Source organism: Delphinapterus leucas, chromosome 2, assembly GCF_059928025.1.
Source record: "Delphinapterus leucas isolate spDelLeu-1000000601 "Yukka" chromosome 2, BTC_Dleu_Yukka2, whole genome shotgun sequence".
NCBI classification, from domain to species: Eukaryota; Metazoa; Chordata; class Mammalia; order Artiodactyla; family Monodontidae; genus Delphinapterus; species Delphinapterus leucas.
The window spans coordinates 173,020,101-173,042,463 of NC_143130.1; the positions used below are offsets into that span (position 1 = coordinate 173,020,101).

Consider the following 22,363-nt stretch of genomic DNA (forward strand, 5'->3'; position numbering starts at 1 on the left):
TATGCTCGCTAAGAAAACTCAATTTTTAGTTTGCTGTAAGCTAACGTTAGTAACTACATCTTAAAGTCTCATGTAATAAATCAACTTACCCATGCCGATAGAAAAGCCTCTTCAGCTTTAGTTCAGAGCAGTTTAACTGGGCCAGGCCAATCAAAATCCCAGCTAACGTACCCTTTAAAATTTAAAAAAAAAAAAAAAATCACTATTAAAGGTAAAACACCTAAAATACTTAGAGCAAAAAAGTACATGTATTTTATATGACCCAATTTATATCAAATTTTACTCATGGGTTCTTAAGTAAAATTATACTTAATTTACTTTAAAAGCAGAATTAAATCTTAAAATCTTACACTGCATTTCACATATACAAACTATAACGGAAAAAAGTTTTTAAAAAATTGAGTCCACTAGAAAAACAAATGAGATAATTTTGTAGAGTATATTTGTGCAAAGTTTCCAGACCTGATCCATGGATACGTGTTTGCCATGATAATCAAGTCGAATAGGAACTTCTGATGTGAATCTAAATTCTCTAAAGATAAAGAAAGGAGGGGAGTTATTTATATTCAAAATTACTAAGAGCTGAAATTAGATATAAATGAATTTGTTCAACTGGAGAATAAAAACAAAGCCACAAAATAAATAATGTGAATATATTAAGGCCTAAATAAAAGAGAATGTCTTTTAGCTCTGCCTTTTCCTAAGGCAATGTAACAACTAAACAGATGTTAATCATCTTATAAATCTTATTTATTTCATTATATATTAAATTTCTCACAAAAACCTTTTCCTAGTTTACTAAACAATGTTTATCTTAGGAAAATTTATTCTGGCACATATTCAATTCATACAGAGAACGAACTAATAAAGACAACTTTCAAGATTAAACCAAATAACATAATCATTACCAAAAAGTAAAAAAAAGGGCTAAGGTATTCATTTTAGCTCTGTGATAGAGCAGAAAGATCCAGAAGACCTAGACATGAACCCTAGTGTTATCAGTTACATGGGATGCAGTCGAGGCAAGTAACTTAAACTCTCTGAGCCTAAACGTCTTCATCAGTAAATTTTTAAATGCCATCTACACTGGTGAATTTTAGTGGACAGTCATGAAATTAATGCTTGCAAATAGGATACTGACACACAAATATTGGGAATTCTGAATGAAATTATAATTATACATTGATGGTACACATCAAACAAAAGCAGTTGGCTTCCAAAAGTTGGACTGTAAATTGGAAGCTGAAACACATTTTTACTACAGAATTAATGTCGGTGGTTATATACGAAGTCATCCCACAAAAGTCCATTTAACCTACAGTAAAATGGAAGTGCTGTATTTATATCAATCACTACAAGAAGTCTGGGTTCCCAGGTCACCCCTCATCTTCCGAACACCCATCTGCACTGGGCTCTCTGGGCGACAGCCCCTCGACACCTGCCTCCTCCATTCTCTTTCCTCCATGGCATGTACATAATAGGCCAAATCATATATTTTTATTATCTATAAGCTCAATTAAATAGGGATTTTTCTCTACTTTGTTCACCTAGAACAAAATCTGACATACATATAATAAATGTTCAATAAATATCTGTGGGATGAATAAATGTCTGCAGGAGAGGGGACTATTATGCCATTACTTGGAAAACGCACTGGATTTGGGATTCAGAAGACCTCTGTTCTAGTCCTGGCTTGGCCACTAACTAACTGTGTGGCCTTGAGCAAGTCACCTCTCCTCTCTGTGCATTAACTTCCTCATCTGTAAAGTGAGTAATGTGAACTATATCACCAAGTACCACCCCAGGGTCCTAGATACACTAGGAGCTTTTGAGAGTAGAAACAGAAATCTACAAGCTATTTTAAGTAGTCTAAATGGAAAAAAACAAATATTTACCTAAGTAAGTGAGGTTACACAGTCTGACTAAAAAGTGTCAAATTTCTGTGCTTTCAGGCCAGAATTATAACAATTCAATTTCTTTTATACTGGTTATCCAGTGTTCACAAAAACCAAATTGGTAGCTTATATGAAATGAGAATTCAAATTATTAAGATACACAATGTTTTTGTTCGAAAAGAATTTTTAAATAAAAAAGAAATGTGGGAAAATAATAAAAGAGATTCTTCTTTTATGGTAGAAAAGTTTAGAACCACCAGAGATCCTCTCTCCCAGGATCTTTCCAATTCTCACATTCTATTTTCTAACTATTTTCATCAATATACAAGATATTTAAAACATGAAAACACTTTAAAACAGGTATACTGCCTACTTTGGGTCCTATGCTAAATTCAGAATTTAGAAAGAAAATTTAGAAACTCAGAACTTAGAAAGACAGAACTTGGGGACCACTGATGTCAACAAGAGAGGACTATAGAAAACCAGGGAAAGGAGCTAACTGTCCCTCACAACACAGGTGTTTTCGATCTTCAACCTCTCTCCTTCCAATAGACCCAAGGCTCCATCCCTACCATCAAGGGCTGGGAAAGAAAGAAGACGGTTAGAATGAATGGATCTGGAAACGAGGATAAACTCCAATGTACAACCAGCTAGTTGTTGGCTGTAGTCAACAGGGACATGGGTTTCCTGATGATTCCAACTCAGCCAGTTAGCGGAGGGTCAGGAAGGACGACACAACAGTGATAGAGAAAGGCAGAGAAAGTAGACAGAAAATCCCCATAAGGGAAAAGGGAGGAATGCTGAAGGTGAGGTGTTTGAGGGAAAAGGACAGCATCACGTTCCAGGACACACAAACAGGCCATAATAAGTGACTGGAAAGCGAGGGACAGGTGGAGGAAAAAAGAAGGAAGAATCTAAGGGGAAGAGAAAATTCCTACTACAGAATCAATAGGAGGATGAAGCCTGAGCCAGGGTTACTATGTGTAAAAATGAGAGGTGCAAGTAGGTGGGGCCCGCATACAAATAAATACACCGGTTGATTATTTGCCAGTGCACAGAAACGCTGACGCGACCTCATGATTTCCGGTACACAGACACATTAAAGAACAACCTTCATACTCTAAAATAACTTCATTTGTTATCAAAATTAAATGACTTACCTAAAAAACACAGGCTGATCACTAAATGACGCTTCTTCAGCAGAGAAGTCCTTCTCTTCTTCCCCATTGACCACTTGCACTGAATTGGCACTGCCATTTGGGGAAGGCTGCTTTGGCCCAGGGAAAGAAATAACTAGATTTGGCTCCTTTGAGGTGCTTAAATGCCTTGGCAAACTGCAGGTGACATCAGCTCCAGGAGACTTTTTAACTGAAAGTGCACATTTGAAAAATTAGGTATACTTCTTTAAAGCAACAATCTACACTGAACTTGTTTTGCTACATTTCATTTAATAAATACAACTACTGCTAGAGAAATCTTTCACCTTTTAAATCATTACAGTAGTCCCTCCTTATCTTCAGTTTCACTTTCCAAGATCAACTGCGGTCCAAAAATATGAAATGGAAAATTCCAGAAATAAACAATTCCTGTTTTAAACTGCACACCATTCTGAGTAGCATGATGAACTCTTGCACCGTCATACTCTGTCCCGCCAGAATGTGAATCATCCCTTTGTCCAGCATATCTCACCAGTGAGTCACTGAGTGGCCATCTCAGTTATCAGGTCGACTGTTGGGGTATTGCAGTGCTTGTGTTAAGTAACCCGTATTTTATTAATAATGGCCCCAAAGTACAAGAACAGCGATGCTAGCAATTCGGATACGCCAAAGAGAAGCTGCAGCATGCTTCCTCTAAGTGAAAAGGTGAAAGCTCTTGACTTAATAAGGAAAAAAAAAAAATTGTATGCTCAGGTCGCTAAGATCTACAGTAAGAACAAATCTGTAAAACTGTGATGAAGGAAAAAGAAATTTGCACTCATTTTGCTGTCGTACCTCAGAGGTTACAGCCACAGTGCGTGATAAGTGCTTAGTTAAGATGGAAGAGGCATTAAATTTGTACAAGACATTTTGAGAGAGAGAAAGATCATGCTCACCTAACTTTTATTACAGTATATTGTTATAATTGTTTTATTTTATTACTAGTTACTGTTGTTAATCTCTTACTGTGCCTAATTTATAAATTAAATTTTATCATAGGCATGTACGTATAGAAAGAAAAAACAGCATATGTAGGGCTTGGTGCTATCTGCAGTGTCAGGCAGCCACTGGGGGTCCTGGAAGGCACTTCTGGAGGATAAGGGGGGACTCCTGTACTTTTACATAAACTACATTTGTACAACTTAACAAAAATGAGCACAGAACACATTTATATAAATGAGAATAAAGCTTTGTAAGTACATTCTCAAAAAGGCCTCATAACAATCAAAATCAATCCAAGTACTTGTTATAGGCTTTTTCAAACTCTACATATTTAATACCTTCTGGATCTGGAGCCATGAGAAGCTCTATTTCTGTGGAAACACTTGTGAAGAAATCCTTCAGGAAGAACAAGGCATCCTAAAATTGAGAGATGTAATTATATCTAAAGGGTTCTAAAACTATGAAACGAAGTGTCTTCAAGTCTTATATTTCACTCATTGTTCATATACAGCTATAATTTATTCAGTCCCTACTCTGTGCCAAGCATTGTTCCTATTCTCAATCTCTCCCTCTCTCTCACACATACACACACACACACACACACACTTCCTTGTTAATTCTCACAACTCTGAGAAAATTAATTTATAGATGCAGAAATTACGACAGATAAGTTAGAAATTAAACTGCTATTTCTAAATCAAAGTACATTTTGGTTTTCTTAGAAATATAGTAGTCTCCTTCTTAATTTGGCATTAGTTCTCACTCTGAATTGGTAGCAGGGATATTACTAAACAATAACAGCAGCTAGCGTGTACTGCATACTCAGATGTGCCTTAAAAGTTCTTAATGTCTTATTTCTGCCTTTACCACTATGTTATGTTGCCTTAAACATTTTCTTCATTAGACATGATATTCAAAATAAAAATTGAAAATAAATAAAATCACCCAATCAGTGTGGTCTTTTCTGAAATTCTATGGTATGGACCGTTCTTGGTGCTGTGTATGCAAGCCACATTTGCCCATTATTAGCAGCTTCATTAAGCCTTACTGAGACTGACAAATCCATTTTGGAGAATAGGAAAATTAAATACCAGAGCCTGTTCCTTCTTACTCTTCCCTCCCATTTTAAAAAACTTAAATTAATATAAAACGTTAATATTGTACCAAACCGCAATGTGAAAGTGAAATACAGGGTCACAGTAAGTGGTAGCACACCAAGTGCCTGACTGGCAATTCCAAAGGATTCGACCTACTACTGATCACACTTGTCAGAAGTATAAATGATGGAAGTTAGAAAGGTATTTTTCTAGATAACATGGCATATGGGAGACTGAGGGCTAGGACTGAAGAACAAACAGGCGGTTTCAACAGTATTAGAAATATTCTGGTTCTGCAGTTGGGGAGTAAGTCCATGAATTGTTCACTATATTATTATGCTTTACACATACGTATTTAAGTATATATTTATATGTTATTTACACTACATACATTTATTATAAATCACTAAATATGTGTATATTTACATATATCAAATATTACATGTTGACAGTTAATAGTATATAAAATGTTACCCTTTGGCCACCAGATGGCGATATTTTAATACTATGAATGTTTTGCCTCCAAAAAAAAACAGAGAGAAAATTCCAGGTATAAATGTACTCTTATTAAAAAAAAAAAAAAAAAAAAGGGAAGACTAAATAAAGAGACAGTGGTTTTTACACATTTTTACTACAAACAACAGACAAAGGGATACTAATCATCAGCTTTTCAAAATGCTCTCTAAATTTTGAATTTTGGTATCTATGCTGAACTCTCTACAACTCAGTAAGACAAACAACCTAACTCTAAGACTAGAAAGACACAGGGACTTCCCTGGTGGCGCAGTGGTTAAGAACCTGCCTGCCAATGCAGAGGACACGAGTTGATCCCTGGTCCGGGAAGATCCCACGTGCCGCGGAGGAACTAAGCCCGTGCGCCACAACTACTGAGCCTGCGCTCTAGAGCCCGCGAGCCACAAATGCTGAAGCCCGCGTGCCTAGAGCCCATGCTCCGCAACAAGACAAGTCACCACAATGAGAAGCCCGCGCCTGGCAACAAAGAGTAGCCCCCACTCGCCGCACGCAACTAGAAAGCCCACACGCAGCAACGAAGACCCAACAGAGCCAAAGATAAATAAATAAAAAATAAAATTTTAAAAAATCACTTAAAAAACAAAAACTAGAAAGACACAGACACTTCAAAAAAGAAGATATACAAATGTCAAATAAGCTCACGAAAAGACGCTCAGCATCATTAGTCATCAGGGAAATCCAAAATGAACCAAAATGAGCACCAAGTAAGGCAGCGAAAATTAAAAAGACACCAAGTTTGGTCAGAGCATGAAGCAGCCGCTGCCCTCATCTGTTCCCGATGGGAACCTACAATGGTCCAGCCCCTGTGGAAAGCTATTCGGCCGCTTCTTATGAGGGTAAGCACACATCTACCCTATGACCCAGACATTCGGTTTACGATTGCCCAGGAAAACTGAAAACTTATGTCCATAAAAGACTTGTACACAAATTTCATAGCAGCTTTATTCATTAAGAGCCAAAACAAGAAATATCTGTCAAGCTCAAACTGTACACCTAAAATCTCTGCATTTTATTATATGCAAATAATACTTCAATAAAATCAATTTTTAAACTTTAAAAAAATATGGTTTATTATTTATGTTAAACCTTCACTATAAAATAGTTATTTCTAGCTTTAAGGTCCTACGGTAAAGGATATTAACAGTGTGATATGACTTAAGGTGTTGAAAGAAATGCTTTCAATGTCATGCTCAGGTGACGCTGAAAAGAATCACAAACATGCCGACTGGTACTGCTACGTGTTCATCACTTCCAACCTCAGCCAAGCACCTGTCCTACCCAACGGCCTCACACTGCGTCTCACAACCTGAATTAGGCTCTCGATGCCTTTACAAAAATTCATAATTTTACATTCCTTAAGACCCAGCTTGACTGTCACATCCTCCAGAAAGCCTTTACTGCTCACCCCTCATCTTCCAAACTCCCAGCCCGGCTTAGGAGCCCTCTTCTGGTGGGACACATCTTTATGCCTATCTTCATCACAGGGTGTTAAAGTCATTTGTCTCTTTGTCTCCCCACTAAACAGAGATCTCTGAGGATGGGATGTTTCTTCCTCTTTGTATTCCCAGCATCCTACTTCAGACCTGGGACAAGGGTGGCATTCAGTAAACGATTTGGAATTAACATATCTTCCCTACACAGATTTCCAGGCAGTTCAATACTAAAATGAACATCAGACCAGGAAATCTGGCGCCTTCAGATTTCGGACCTCAAATTGCCTAGTCACACAGCCTCCATCACCTACTTAGCTCCCTACATGGCAATCACTCCATCTGCCTCGAGTCCTGCCTGCCCTACAGGTACGCTGCGCTTCACAAGCAACTGCACCGACTTTCAACAGCAATGCAGCTTCTTAGAAACAAGAGAAAACAACACATTGCTTTCATACTTACTGTCTATGATCCAGTGAAGATAAAGTCAGAGATATGCTTGGTAAGAAAAACATTACTCAAAGCATTCTCATTCATCAACTGATATGTTTTCAAAAGAAAAACTAAAGAACACAAATATTTGGCTTTCTTTTCTATTCAGATGACCATTTGGTATGGTATGTCAATCTCAGAAGACGCAAACTAGAAAGGACTCTTTTGTATCATAATATTCCTAGTTAAGGCATACATATTTGCAGCATGGCTTTGTTTCCCTCGATCCCATACCCTGGGGAATTATTTCCCATTCCTCCTCAGTTTAGTCATAACATTTATTTCCCTGATTGTTTTTGCTAAGGTTAATATTTCTCCATTTTAAAATCATAATGCTTTATAGTTCTAAAGAAGAAATTAAGCTCAATATTAAAGAAAAGGTCTATTAAAGAAAACTGGGCTTGATAAGTCTGGTAAAGTCATGCCATAAAGATAAATCTCACTCAAATTCTTGCTCACACTGGTGATTTTCACAGATAAATTTCCCATAAATACGTCATCATATTCCTACTAGGCCAATATGGATAAATTAAATTAAATTAAAGTATGGGTTTCAAAAGATATTCTTCTCATAATGAGAAAACATAAATCTAAAATACCCACTGGCAAGACTGACCCAGCTCAGAAGCTACAAATATTAACATGAAGTTGTGCTAAACTTCTGTGCTTCACAATACATCTTCTCTGAGATATTCCTATATTTTGTTTACAATATAAATATTACTTTAGATTATCCCTGATACATCTATTACTTAAATAATGAATCGACATTATTCAATCAATGTTATTTAATCAAACAAATAATACCACCCCACATATACTCCACTTCCAAACCTGAGCTCACACCAATGTGTAAGGTATAAGGGGAGGGTTCTGTTATTTCAAAAGCAGGTTACTATAAAAAGTCCATTTATTTTCTGTAGTTGTTATATGCTTCAGTTAATAATGACAGCTAACACTTCTGATCGTTAACAGTGTGTGCCAGGCACCAAGCTAAATGTTTTACATACACCAGTCTCCTTTAATCCTCATTTTTAAAAAAATGACGCTACATGTACTATTACTTTTTCCATTTTATCAGTGAAGAAACTGAGGCTTGGGGAAATTAAGTTACCTACCAAAAGCCACACAGTTAGTAAAAGAGAACTGAGATTTAAGCCCAGGTCTGACTCTAAACCCACACTCTTCACTACACTGCACTACTGCCAAGTATCACATCTTCATACACCGAACAAAGCTTGTAAAACACCAACTATGCTTTAAACAGCTCTCTGGGAAGGCAAAACCCAGGATCATTTGATGGGGTGCTTGCTAGGATATAGGAAAGTGGATTTCTTTACCTCTTTCCATAAATCTCTGCTTTGTCTGTGACCTGTTCAAGTGCCAATTTACTAATTTGTCATTGTGCCCAGGGCAGGGAATTCTCTTCCAGATGCTGTGATTACAATCCCCTATATCTTTCAGTAGTGTATATCGAGGAGTCCTTTCATCCTCTGAAAATACCTGTATATCTGCATTAGGAGCACGTATGTAAAGATCAGAGAACATGAGAAGCAGGTATTAAGCGCTATGTCACGTAGACGGTGCGTACGTAGGTAACTGGAGGACAAAATCTAATAACGTTTATTCACTAATAATTCAGATTCCAAACAGCTAATGAATTTGCCCTATTCTTTACCAGCAGAAGTCTGTTTTAATTATGCAACTTCCATAAAAGTTAAATCATAATAAACATAATTCTACTAAATTAAATCTCTCATTCTGAATGTGGGATATATATTTAAACACAATTCCACGCCTTATGCTTGTAATACAAACCTGGTCAATATTGAGGCGAAGTGGCATTAGCGACACTCTGAGGCAGCATTCCTGTGGTGACCTGCCAGACTCTGGGCGCACATGTAATGCTTTCACTGTCAGCTACAAGGTGAGACAGACAAACACATTTTTTCCCTAGTGATAATATGACCTTGCTTTCATTAAAAAAAAGAAAAGCAAAAAAGAGGAAAAAAAATTCCTATATCTAGTCCCTATATCAGAACAAAAAGTGGAACTGTTTACCCTCTTTCCTTAGAATCCTGAATCTAACTTTTTTGGGTCACACACTCTTTCAAGAATCTGATGAAAGATATGAATTCTCTTTAGAGGAAAAAATGCAAATGATAATGTTGTACTCGCAGTCTCAAAGAAGTTTGCTAAGCCCCAGAAGCTAATCCATAGACCCATACTCCAAAGACAACTTCTATGACGTTTTCTTCTGGAAGTCCTGAGCTGATCATTTTTATTCTAATAAAAATTAAAAGTTAGAAATGTGGAATACTGCCAACAATTTCGTTTAAATATTTTAAGTGTTTTGTTTTTTTGGCCACGCTGCGTGGCTTGTGGGATCTTAGCTCCCCAACCAGGGATCGAACCAGGGCCCTCGGCAGTGAGAGCATGGAGTCCTAACCACTGGACCGCCAGGGAATTCCTTGTGTAAGTGTTTTGTGTAGATCACTATGGACTTCTGGTTTTCCTCAGGTATTGATATATTGGCAATTATAGAAACAACATGCAAAATAATTTTTAAAACATAAAACTTTAAGCAGCGTATTTAAAAGGGATTTTCATATAAAAATGAGGAAAAAAATCCCATAATTTTCCCTAATCTAAAATAAATCTTCTGCAGTTAGATATAATAAAAATACTTTTCTGAAACTAATACAACAACAAAATATATGAAGTTTTAAATCTTACCATGTTGGAATGAGCTTTTCGAGGCATTTCTTTACTGCAATACAGGTACAAAAACTTATTCATCTGTGATGTTGCCAGACGATCTCGAATTTCAAGATCCTGCACGATGAACACCTGCCGGGAGACCGGGTGTTCCAAGAGGCTAGAATCGCATTCTGGTTTGCATGGAGGGTAGACCTCGTGCTGAAACTTCACCTTTACAGAAGAGAAAGAACACAGAACAATCTCTACATTTTATTTAAATCAGACTTTCTCTTTAAAATGTAACACATCACTCATTTTCTTTGAATTCTCAGCTTTCGATTCCACTTTCAGAGAACAGCATAACACTCCTACATTTGTTCACGTATTTATTTATTAATCCACGTGTTCAGGACCATACAAGGAAAAGCCTGACTGACATTTCTTATTTGACCTTGGTAAAATCCCTATCCTTTTCAAGCAAAACGCTCAATAGGCATAAGTCATAAAATTATTATCTTGCATACCTATGAAACTGCTTGGAGGCAAGGTTCAAGTTCCAAAAGGGCGCAAGGATACAACTTAGTATACGGAGCTGTCATCACTGCACTATTTCTAGGATAAGCGCCCTAATATTCGACCCTTGGCACAATCCCAGACAAGCGGACAGAATTAACTGCATCAACGGCACTGGCAGCCTGGCCTACTGGTCTCTAGATGCTCACAAAGGACCTGAGACCTGTGTGCTATCCAATGGCAGGCCTTCCCAGAGACATGCTCCAGCGCAGTGGTTCCCCAAGCACGGTCCTGGGTAAAGTGGTATCACAATCACCTGGGAACTCATTAAAAATGCAAATTCATGGGCCCTACCTCAGACTTACTGAATCAAAAACTCTGGGGCCCAGCAACCTGTGTTTTAACAAGCCCTCAAGGGGATTCTGATGCTTGTTCAACTCTGCGAGACACTGCTCTAGGGGTAGCCTGGGAAAACAAAAACAAAAACCCTAAATTTTCTCAGAGTATTTGAGAAAGAAAAAGAGGCAAGAGTTTCTATACAAGATCCCTGCACTTTTCCACTTACACCCCAAGACCACATGGGGGAGGGCACAGGGAGTAACCAAAGAACGCCCACTAATGCTCCTACTTAGGTGGATTTTTCCTTTCAAAATGTCACATTACCTTGCTTAATTGTATTTCCATTAAAAAGTCATGGTTTCTTCCTTTTCCCCCACATACCACATTACGTCCATGTCTTGCAGGTGTGTGAGAAGGTGAGCTGTGGGGACTACTATAAATGAAAAATAAAACCTTTCGTTAAAGGAATAGTCAAAGAAAGGCAATGAATGACACCAGAAAAAATAACAGGATGAAAAAAGAAAAGATTACAGAACTAGCAAAACACTGCCACAAACTGTATTGCTATAAATCAAAACCTCATCTGTTATCTCTTGGAGACACTGAGAACATAAATGTTATTACTGCCGTTACAGCAATCATCTACTTGCTAAATATTTAAAACTACAGAAAACACTAACTATGATGTTGGTGTGCATATCACAAGATAGACTTAGAAATGAGACCTCCGTGTAAGTTCCTTATTACTTCAGAAACCCCTGAGAGTCAGAGGACAAGTCCTAGAAATTCCAATTAACACGGAAAAGAATTATAGTAAAGTTCAAAGTTTTTTTTAAAGCACTTTTAAATAGAAAGTCATTACAATGCTGTGCCAAAGGTTCCCACCCCGTGAAGCCTTTCCTGACCCTCCCCACCCCACTGAGAGTGTCTACCCTTAGTCTCTGCCTCATCTTTCCATCCAGTTCCCTTCTAGAACCATGGAATAACGCACTCATTAGCAGGTACTTCAGCAGCATCCACTCTGTGCTGGGCACCCTGCTGGGTGCTAGAGAATCAGGGGCACGCGTGGTCCCCACCTCCTGATGCACACACTTCACTTCGTCGCCCTCACTGGCTCACGTAACTCTCTCTCCCTTCTGAACTTAGGACAGGGTCTGGGTCGTATTCATTTTAATGAATGTGCCTCTAACACAGGCTCTGGCACGTGGTAGGTACCCGAAAAATTTTGCTGAATGGAAATGCCTTAAGTCATCATATTTTAGGAAAAAAATACAAAGAATGCAAACAAGTTTTCAAATGCAAAACTTTAACATTAAAAGAGTAACATTTAAATTACAGTTTCTAATATTACTTATTAATAATTCTTAAAAGGATAAATTCTATGTATTTTTAGCGAAAAGGATATATTGGTCTGGTGGTCCAGTGGCTAAGAATCCGCCTTCCATGGGCTTCCCTGGTGGCGCAGTGGTTGAGAGTCCGCCTGCCGATGCAGGGGACACGGGTTCGTGCCCCGGTCTGGAAGATCCCACATGCTGCGGAGCAGCTGGGCCCGTGAGCCATGGCCGCTGAGCCTGCGCGTCCGGAGCCTGTGCTCCGCAACGGGAGAGGCCACAACAGTGAGAGGCCCGCGTACCGCAGGAAAAAAAAAAAAAAAAAAAAAAAAAAGAATCCATCTTCCAATGCAGGGGACGCGAGTTCGATCCCTGGTCGGGGAACTAAGATCCCACACGCTGCGGGGCAACCAAGCCCTTGTGCCACAACTACTAAGCCCACGCGCCACAACTAGAGAAGCCTGTGCGCCACAACAAAGAGAGTATATTGGTCTGCCAAATAAACTTATGTAGAAATTAACTTACATATAACTTTTAGCTGGAGAAGCAGGAGGGGCTGTTCCAAAATCTTTTCCTCCAAAAAGATGCCAAACAAGAGAGACTTCTTTAACCAGGTACCGAATTACAGGAATAGGAAAGTGTAACGGGGCTTTGCTCGTATCTGTCTTCTTAACAGGCAGGCTAAAATAATTATCTCTTATCACAATCGCATCATCAACCATTATTTTTACAACGGGTTCTTCTTCCTTCTCCTAAGACAAAGGAAGAGGTAACACATACTCTCTTATTTAAGTAGAAACCACTGATTATGGTGCGCATCTCAAGGGGATTTGGCTCTGCATTCTTTCTAATAATTTCAATATACAGTGGAATAATAAATACTGACGATAATCACCGCATAAGATACTCTGCTTTATTAACAATAAAATGAACTCTCTCTTCTATGTGAATCACTCCATAAGAATTTTTTATAGTCTACGATTTGGCTTTTACTACTCGTTTGACAATAAAAAGGTACAGATTCAATGCTTTACCATTTTGTTTAGTGAACTGTGGATTCATTAAATCCAGACCATGCTTTTTCAATGTGAGCATGATTCTAAAAAGGAAATTATATATACATTAACCAAGCATTAGCCTTCTCACAAATCACATCTTATCTTTCCCAATTCTGGTGTTAACAACTCTGTACAGAACTCCTTTCTGCCATTTAATTTCACAACCCTGAAGAGGTATCTTACTACATACTTACTCTGTAGTTCAATAAACAATGCAGGAGACTTTGCAAGTAGAGAGTCTCTGAGAGATGTTCATAAAAAGAGTAAAGTATAACAAACATTTACAAAGTCTCAAGAGTAAATTACAAAAGGAAGTAATTCTGAACTGTAAAGAGTTAACAAAACCTGAAGAATCTTTTCAGGTGCCCTTTGGTCAATTCAATTTATAACACTATTTTAAGACATTAATTATATCATCAATTTATTACCTGAATGGTTGCTCTTGGTGCAAAAAGAATGCAAAAGTCGTCGTTTTCTGTGGGCACGCCTGTCACTGCATCACTCATCAAGTGGTGTGTGAATGAGGCGTAAGTGGGTCCAGGCTCCTGGGACACGTTTCCACTCTCATCAGGAAACAGGAAGAGGTCTGAACAACATGGCTCCTGAATTTGAGATTTTTCATCCAAAACACCTAGGTGAAAAGGTTACAACATTCAATTTTGGCATATTTTAAACATCAACAACAATAACATTTATTAAGCATTTTAGGACTTCCCTCGTGGCGCAGTGGTAAAAATCTGCCTGCCAATGCAGGGGACACAGGTTCAATCCATGGTCCAGGAAGATCCCACATGCCATGGAGCAACTAAGCCTGTGCACCACAACTACTGAGTCCCTGCACTGCAACTACTGAAGCTCATGCACACTAGGGCCCACGTGCCGCAACTACTGAGCCCGCGTGCTGCAACCAAGGAAGCCCACGCACCTAGAGCCCGTGCTCTGCAAAAAGAGAAGCCAACGCAATGAGAAGCCCGTGCACTGCAGCAAAGAGTAGCCACCGCTCGCCACAGCCAGAGAAAGCCTGCACGCAGCAACGAAGACCCAACACAGCCAAAAATTTTTAAAAAACAGTATCTCACTTATTTCTTACAATAACCTTCTGACTACTAATAAAAAGACTAGGAAGTATGAAATTTTCTAAGAAACAGTAAATGGTGGACTCATAAAGTTACAGACAGTCTCCTCTTAGTTACTTAGTGTCAGAGAAGTTCAGGAATCCAGCAGCAGCGTGTTAGTGTGGACTGGAGTTCCATTTTAGCCAGAATTTCATATTGACAATTACGTGCTGTAGGTGGAGTTCTGGAAGAAACTCCTTGGACAATATAGCAAGGGGAGGCGAAATAGTTACATGTAGCAGCGTCTCACCTAAAACTATAGGAAATCTCTGCTCGGGGAAGGGGTGGGGGAAACAGTTGTCAAGCATGTCTTAGGCCAGGGAATGATTCCAAGCAATAAAAAGACTCCTTGGGGGCACTGGATACCCAAATGGGACACCTGTTCTCAGGTAGCTCTCACAATATGAAGTTCACAAAAGGCTGCATGCGTGCAAAAATCTGTATGTGAACATGTATTTTTTATACATTTATATTATATATTAGATTCACTAATTCTTTTCTTTTCTTTTTTTGTGGCCGCACTGCATAGTATGCGGGATCTTAGTTCCCCCCACCAGGGATCAAACCCATGCCCCCTGTGGTGGAAGCATGGAGTCCTAACCACTGGACTGCCAGGGAATTCCACAGATTCACTAATTCTTTCTCCATTCATTCATCCAAACCAAACCCTGTGATATGAACTAAGAATACTACGATGAATGCGGTGACATCTTAGCCCAGAAGGCTCGCAGACTAGACATTCTCCTGTGGCAGTACTTTGAACCCACTCATCCTTGTAAGTGCTCAGTGTACAGTACAGAGTCCTGTGTGCTGAAGCTGCTCGGTAAATATTCATTAAACATTCTTTCCCACACGAGTAGGTTAGCTGCTAACGTTTATTACAAATAATGTTAGTACATAGGGAGCTAAAAGTTCCCATTTGCTTCCTTAGCTCTGATTTATTCTAAATTAGAACGAAAGCAACATTGAATGCTAAACTTCTATAACACTATGAAATAATTTTTAAAAATTAAGATCTCACAACATATAGAAATAGCTATGTTCAGCCAATTAGAAAAAAAAATATTTTTAGATAGATACTTCAAAATATTTAGATGCTTCCACTTGGCTTTAAAGCTCTCTCACTGTCTGGTTCCTCCCTGCTTATCTAACATTACTGCCTAATTCTTTTCGACAAGAAGGGAACTTATGTTCCGGTATTAATAGCCTGAGTTACTAGATCATTAAGGCTCATACACGCCTCTGGGCCTCTGCTGATGTTAGTGACCTTGCCAAGATTATCTTCTCTCTCCCCTCTACACGCCTAGGTCCTACACACTTTTTAAAAGCCAACTCATCTCATTTTCACTGAAGTCTAATGAAGGGATTCCAAATCCTTTCCGACCAGTGATTAGAGTGTACACTACATTCTGAAGTGTTTTCTTATATCACCTCTGGATGGTTCTAAGCACTAGCCTCAGGCTGGTTCAGTGCCAGGTTGCTGCACTAGACCATGAGCTACCAGGGAACATAAGCCTTGCCTTCCACTTTATCTGTTGCCGCCCCCCAACACTCTGGCCAGTATTATTTATCTACTAAACGTTCAATGAACACAAGCTGACTGACTAATAAATACCCACCCAAACTCAGACCTGTCTTTTCTTTAGGAAGCTACTTATTGAGGACTCTGTAAGAACACAAACAATGTCAGCCTCAACTACAACATCACAGCTCCCAGGAAGAAGTCCTGGTCTGTCTCACCATTAGACTGTGGTTTTACAGACGCAGCAGCCTCTTGCGTGTCAATTTCCTCCATAGCGTCACTCATCAAATCTCGTAATATTTGTTGATCTGCTTCAGGAAGCACTGGACCACGTGAGGATGACCGACCAGCGGAATCTACCTACAGCCAAAAACCCTAATTAAAATCAACTTGAAAATGATCTAAAAAGCAAATTACTCAATGTTTATTTTGTCCTAGAAATATACTACATTTCACAAAAACACCAAAAACAGGAACACATTCATTTTTCTATATTCTCTCAGCAGGTGTTACATTTTCATTTTAAGTCTTTAGTATTTTCACCCCAACAACTACTGGCAAATAGAAATAAATGTGTTATCATCTCAAAGCCGGCACAGTGAACTGAATCTTGAAGACGTAATACATTCCAAGAGAAGGAAGGTGAAAAACACTGCAGTGAAGCTGGGGGAGAGGGGGGTCTCTCTGTAAAGAGTCCGATCTGCTCAAACCTGATGGCTGCCATGACCACCCTCTGAGACAAAGCCACTGTAGGTAGAGCCTCATTTCTTGGAACAAATAGACACCTAAAGACAGTAGGGGGTATACATGAGAGGGGAAATCTACTAAAAGGTGATTTGTGGAGTTCAATTCCAACATTGATGCTTAACCATTTTTGTTAGTGAATCGTGGATTCATTAAATCCAAACCATGCTTTTAAAATGTCAGCATGGGGCTTCCCTGGTGGCGCAGTGGTTAGGAGTCTGCCTGCCGATGCAGTGGACGCGGGTTCGTGCCCCGGTCCGGGAGGATCCCACATGCCGCTGAGCCTGCGCGTCCGGAGCCTGTGCTCCGCAACGGGAGAGACCACAACAGTGAGAGGCCCGCGTACCGCAAAAAAATAATACTACTAAAATAAATAAATAAATAAAATGTCAGCGTGACTCTAAAATGGAAAGATCTCATTTGAAAGGGATAATTTAAAATAACTTTTAATAAATTGGAGAATAAAAGAGAAGAAACAGTAGAGAGAGAGTATCATAAATCACTTCATTATCAGGGAGAATACAGCAGGAGCAAGGAAACAAAAACAGAAGCGTAACGCAAATGAGGTGTAAGATCAGCGTGAACGAAAGATAATGCAAGGCCTGTCAGACCCTTACTGAAGGATCCATTGACCTAAGGGGACTGAGAATTCTGTTCACAGAAGAGGCCAGGAAGAAGAATAAAAAGACTGATAAAAAGTAAATGCTAAACAAACTGGACATTGTTCTACCTGGACATATGAGAGGGCAGAGAGGTGACAGCTGGGGGCATAAGAAAGCAATGAACTGGGAATCCAAATACCTGCATATTGTTGCTGCTACTAATTAGGGCAAATTACCTAAATTCTCTGGGTCTTATTCATCTACTAAACAGAGATGATAACCTTTAACCTCTCAACTGCACTGGGTAAGAGGAAATCACATATGAGAAAGTATACTGAAAACTGGATAGAATTGTAGATAACAAATATGAAAGATAATGTCATATAAATAAGTCTTCTGGTAATAATACTAATTCCTGCCACCTTCTCATAGCATTTTTACATACAACTTGCATGTAACAGACTCTCACATGATAAATGTTTTCTTTCTTCCCTGAGGACATATGAAAATAACTTAAGTCTGGGAAAATGTATGTTGGTTGAGAATATTAATGTTCTGAAACTGAGAGCATCAAACAGTAGAATGGTTTTCCAAAAAGGCCCATGGAATCACCTTTCTAGACCCCATCACCCTGAAAGTAAGAACAGATAGATGATTATTCAAAGTTTCCTTTCTACCCTATGACTGTCAAGAAGACCTCGCCAATGTACAGGTCACTCGCATGTCTGGAATGAGGAGGGGTTGAGTGAGTTCTAATGAATGAGGCTGGCGGCTGTACCTTCATCTTTCTTTGCGGGGCTCCGGACTTCACATCCGCCTTGTCAGCCACATGTAAGTCCCCGTAGCTTGCAATGTACTGAATGAGATTCATTAATGCAGCACAAGAGTCCGAGCACGTTCTAATATGGACAACGTCACTCGAACAGTGTAATTCAAAGTGCGGCTCAGTCTGGACAGGACACGGAAAAAAGGATAAAAATGTCTACCAAAACAAGAGAAAAAAATGTTTGCATCGGTTTACATTAAATAAAATATAATATGATAATTTGTCTTGCCACAGGAAACATGCATTTATAATAACTCAATCTTAACTTTAAAATATTTTATTTATTTCTGACTAAAGTTAGGTAAGTAGAAAAATAATTTTACCGTAAGTTCAGTATGTTTTTAGTCTCTTCTATAAAAAAAAGGACTTAAATAAAAATATCCATTTATTTTAATAACTTACTTGCTCTCCATCAGAATCAGACTTCACTGCAGTTATGGTTAATTCCAAAAGCCCCATATCCATCACACGAACATAATCTAAAATTTTTTTAAGTAAGTAATAAAATATCTGAGTATATAACTTTCAAAAAATGCTTATCCAACAAACACCTAATAAAACTAGTGTTTCTTTAAAATTCATGGCAGGTAGTAGTACAAATACTTATAATGTAATGGAAACATAGTTTCATCCTACAAAAATCCTACAGTTCACTTTATTTTTAATTAGAAACAAAATATGCCTTCTATTAAATAAGCAAGAGTATATATAATTTGATGCATTTTACCAATGTTATTGATATTACAAACTGGTATTATAATATTCAGACTGATAAGATCCTTAGTTCACTGGCATTATTCTAGAGTTAAAATGCTTAAAAATGTTCAGATGCAAAAAATAAAAGAGGATTCATCTATCCCAGATTTTGTTTTTTAACTCTTACCTCTATTCAGATTTACAGTGACAGTATTACACTTGTCAGACAGGTGTAAAGCAGCTTCATCCAAGATTATTCTGGGCAAAAAAAAGATAAAATCAAGATCTAAAAAACTAACCTTGAATATATGCTGCACAATCACTATATACTTAGCTGTACCATTCTTTCCGATATAAATATGATCAAAGTCATATGCAGTTTCTAACTTACAAATGTCACCTAACATTTCTTTGTTTTTTTAATATTTATTTATTTTTTTATCTATCTTTGGCTGTGTTGGGTCTTAGTCGCGGCACACGGGAACTGCAAAATGTGGCGGCTTTCGTTGCGGTGCGCGGGCTTCTCTCTAGTTGTGGTGTGCAGGCTCCAGAGCACGTGGGCTCTCTAGCTGTGGTGTGGGCTTAGTTGCCCCGCAGCATGTGGGATCCTAGTTCCCTGACCAGGGATTAAACCCATGTCCCCTGCATCGGAAGGCAGATTCTTAACCACTGGACCACCAGGTAAGCCCTAACATTTCTTTAAAACTCACTGTTTATGAGTACTAGAAACATTTAAATGGCATAAATGAGATTAAATCATCTGCTCGAATCAATTTTAAATTTTCAGCAATTTTAACAGATGCCCAAATTCACAAGGTTTAAATTAGGAAAATGAAGTGTATCAGGTATTATGGGAAGTTTACATATAAATGTTATAAAAAGTTAACCAATAATCTCAAGAATTAATTTCCTCCCTAAAAATGAAATACAGTAATGAATTGAAGAGGTGGGACGAATCATCTGAGAAAGAAAAACTGAAAACTTGAATAAAGGAACATGACTAATAGTAAAAGGATGGTGCTTTTAACAAAGATTGACACTTTAATCAAAGGGTTGAGATAAAGCTCTGTCAGTATGTTTTGAACAGCTGCATTTAGTAGACAGAGAGGCTTAACACGGTACCTGAGAGTAGAAGATGATTTATCCAAGGCAACACTACTTGAAACGCTGAATGTTTCAACAGTAAGAAGAGATCGGATTGGCAAATAAAGAGGCCTATTACCACAAAGAAACAAGAGAACATTAGTCTGCTGCAAAAGAAAAGAAACTCCCTTTAAAGAGCATTTTGAACCTTAACTCTACTGAATTACATATTTTTCCTCAAAACTTAGTACATATTTTAAAGACTAAAACTTTATTTTGCTCCATTTATGAACTAACCTATAATCAAGTGCACAGCTCCAGAGATGAACATGAAAGGTTGTAAATGAAGTTGGAGGATTGTATCCCAGAACAGGTTCATCAGCAATATTCAAGAAGTATAAAATCTATAATCACAAAAATATAAAATGCCCTGCTTTAGAAGAAAAAAAAAGTTTTGATATGATATCCTTAATACCAACATGAAATAAAATAGCTCACAAAAAAACCAACCATTTAGTGGAAAATCATAATGTTAAAAGAAAATCATCATTTGAAGGAATTCATTTCAAAAAGTATTTGCATAACTAGAATTTGAAATGCAGAGGCCCATCTAACAACTGCAATGCTACAGAGATCTTGGAAAAATCATATCCTATGAAACTAACAAAGTATGTATAATATACTTTCAACATTACTTTCCTTGGAATAATTCTTTTGAAAAAAACAAATTTTGCCAAAGACTGTTTAAAACTCTCCATCTGGTTTTCTATAAAATCCACTGTTGGGAGAAGTTCCTGTTCTTTAATTTATACCCAGATCTGTCTGAAAACCAGTCCTTCTCACCAACATCTACTCTATATTTCTATCTAAATCAAAAAGTTAGGCTAAATCTCTCCCTTACAGCCAGCCAGTTGACTAACCATCTCTCTACCCCCGCTCTATTTATTCTCTCTCTCTATATATTTTATGTTTCAGAATGTTTCTGAAAGCATTCAAGTTTAAAATAATTTATTATTTTCCAAGCACAAAGAAAAGGTTTCTCTTTCTAAGGAAAATGAACAAGAATCACAGTGTGCTAGTTTTCATTCTCATATAAAGAAGAGTTAACTTCTTACCCAAAGTTTCCTTTGAAAAAATGTAATTAACCAAATACAGTTATTACACTGGAAATTAATTACAGAATTCCTTATAAATGCCTCAGTGTATATTGTTGACCTAGGGGATAATTCTGAAATTACGGCACTTAAAGAATATACAGTTGTAAGTGCAAGTCAACACTCATTTATTCTCCTCTATGCCAGGCACTCGATAGGTCCCTTCCCTTTAATGATAAAACATAACTTTGTCTTTGAGATGTTTAAGGACCAAACCTTAAGGTAAAAAATCCATTACATTCTGGGGTGGTGATAATGTTCTATTTCCTAACATAAGAGGTGGTATTTATATAGGAGTATTTATATCATGAAAATTCGATGAGCGCTGAATATTTATGATTTGTGAACTTTTCACTACGTGTATTATATGTTAACATAAAGTAAAAAATAAATCAATAAATATACATCACAGCTCTCTTACCTGCTCATGCCAGCTAAACCCGGAAGGAAGCATTCTGTGCTGGAGAGTGGCTCCTTTCAGTCCCACAGCAATGAGAAATTCCTACAGAGCAACACGAAGAATTACATTTATCACCTACATAACCCTCTGGTTCAAAACTTGAAAAGTTTTTCTAAGAAAATAAATGTGTTACATTTATGCAATCATTTTTATTAACTAGTAATCAAATCAACAGCAAGTATTTAATGGTATAAAAGTACAAAACACACACCTTTGTATTGGACTCTGATTTATCAGACAATATTTTAACTGCAACAGAGAGCATATTCAAAGTGTCTCCTCCAACACCATCTGAAGAAGCTCGACTGAGGCCATCTTCTTCAGAGGAATAAATAGTAGGTTCTAACCAATGTGGTCGGGTTGAACTGGGCAGTCGTGTTTCTGTAGAAGGAACTGCTCCATCCACTATGCCTATATCCACAATGAGGTGACAAGATAACAAAATGATTATTTGAAATCAATTCACGAACTTCTATAACTCAAAACAAAAATCCATGTACTTCCATTGAATATAACATACCCTGGAGGCAAAACGACCAAGAACCAGCTTGACATTAATAATTCATTCTCCTCTACTAATGTTGGTATAAGTGACTATCCAAGTTTAAAAAAAAAAAATTTGAGATCTGAAATG

The 22,363-nt window shown here is 37.9% G+C and overlaps 1 protein-coding gene across 12 annotated transcripts in view; it reads right to left on the minus strand.

Moving 5' to 3' along the window:
• The window catches only part of ATG2B (autophagy related 2B), a 74,614-nt gene that overhangs the window by 8,087 nt on the left and 44,164 nt on the right, over window positions 1-22,363 (minus strand). For 10 of the 12 annotated variants that reach the window (XM_089908174.1, XM_022576152.3, XM_089908178.1 and 7 more), the window contains 17 exons: window positions 21,941-22,140; window positions 21,691-21,771; window positions 20,413-20,519; window positions 20,155-20,247; window positions 19,220-19,290; window positions 18,739-18,815; window positions 18,289-18,492; window positions 16,383-16,524; window positions 13,956-14,158; window positions 12,995-13,221; window positions 11,463-11,571; window positions 10,323-10,517; window positions 9,405-9,506; window positions 4,372-4,450; window positions 3,056-3,263; window positions 463-532; window positions 90-172 (listed from right to left, as the gene is read on the minus strand). In XM_089908174.1, coding sequence (XP_089764300.1) covers window positions 90-172; window positions 463-532; window positions 3,056-3,263; window positions 4,372-4,450; window positions 9,405-9,506; window positions 10,323-10,517; window positions 11,463-11,571; window positions 12,995-13,221; window positions 13,956-14,158; window positions 16,383-16,524; window positions 18,289-18,492; window positions 18,739-18,815; window positions 19,220-19,290; window positions 20,155-20,247; window positions 20,413-20,519; window positions 21,691-21,771; window positions 21,941-22,140 — 2,251 coding nt within the window. The remainder of the gene's footprint in view (window positions 1-89; window positions 173-462; window positions 533-3,055; window positions 3,264-4,371; window positions 4,451-9,404; window positions 9,507-10,322; window positions 10,518-11,462; window positions 11,572-12,994; window positions 13,222-13,955; window positions 14,159-16,382; window positions 16,525-18,288; window positions 18,493-18,738; window positions 18,816-19,219; window positions 19,291-20,154; window positions 20,248-20,412; window positions 20,520-21,690; window positions 21,772-21,940; window positions 22,141-22,363) is intronic. The other 2 variants (XM_022576153.3, XM_089908175.1) reach the window with 2 other exon arrangements.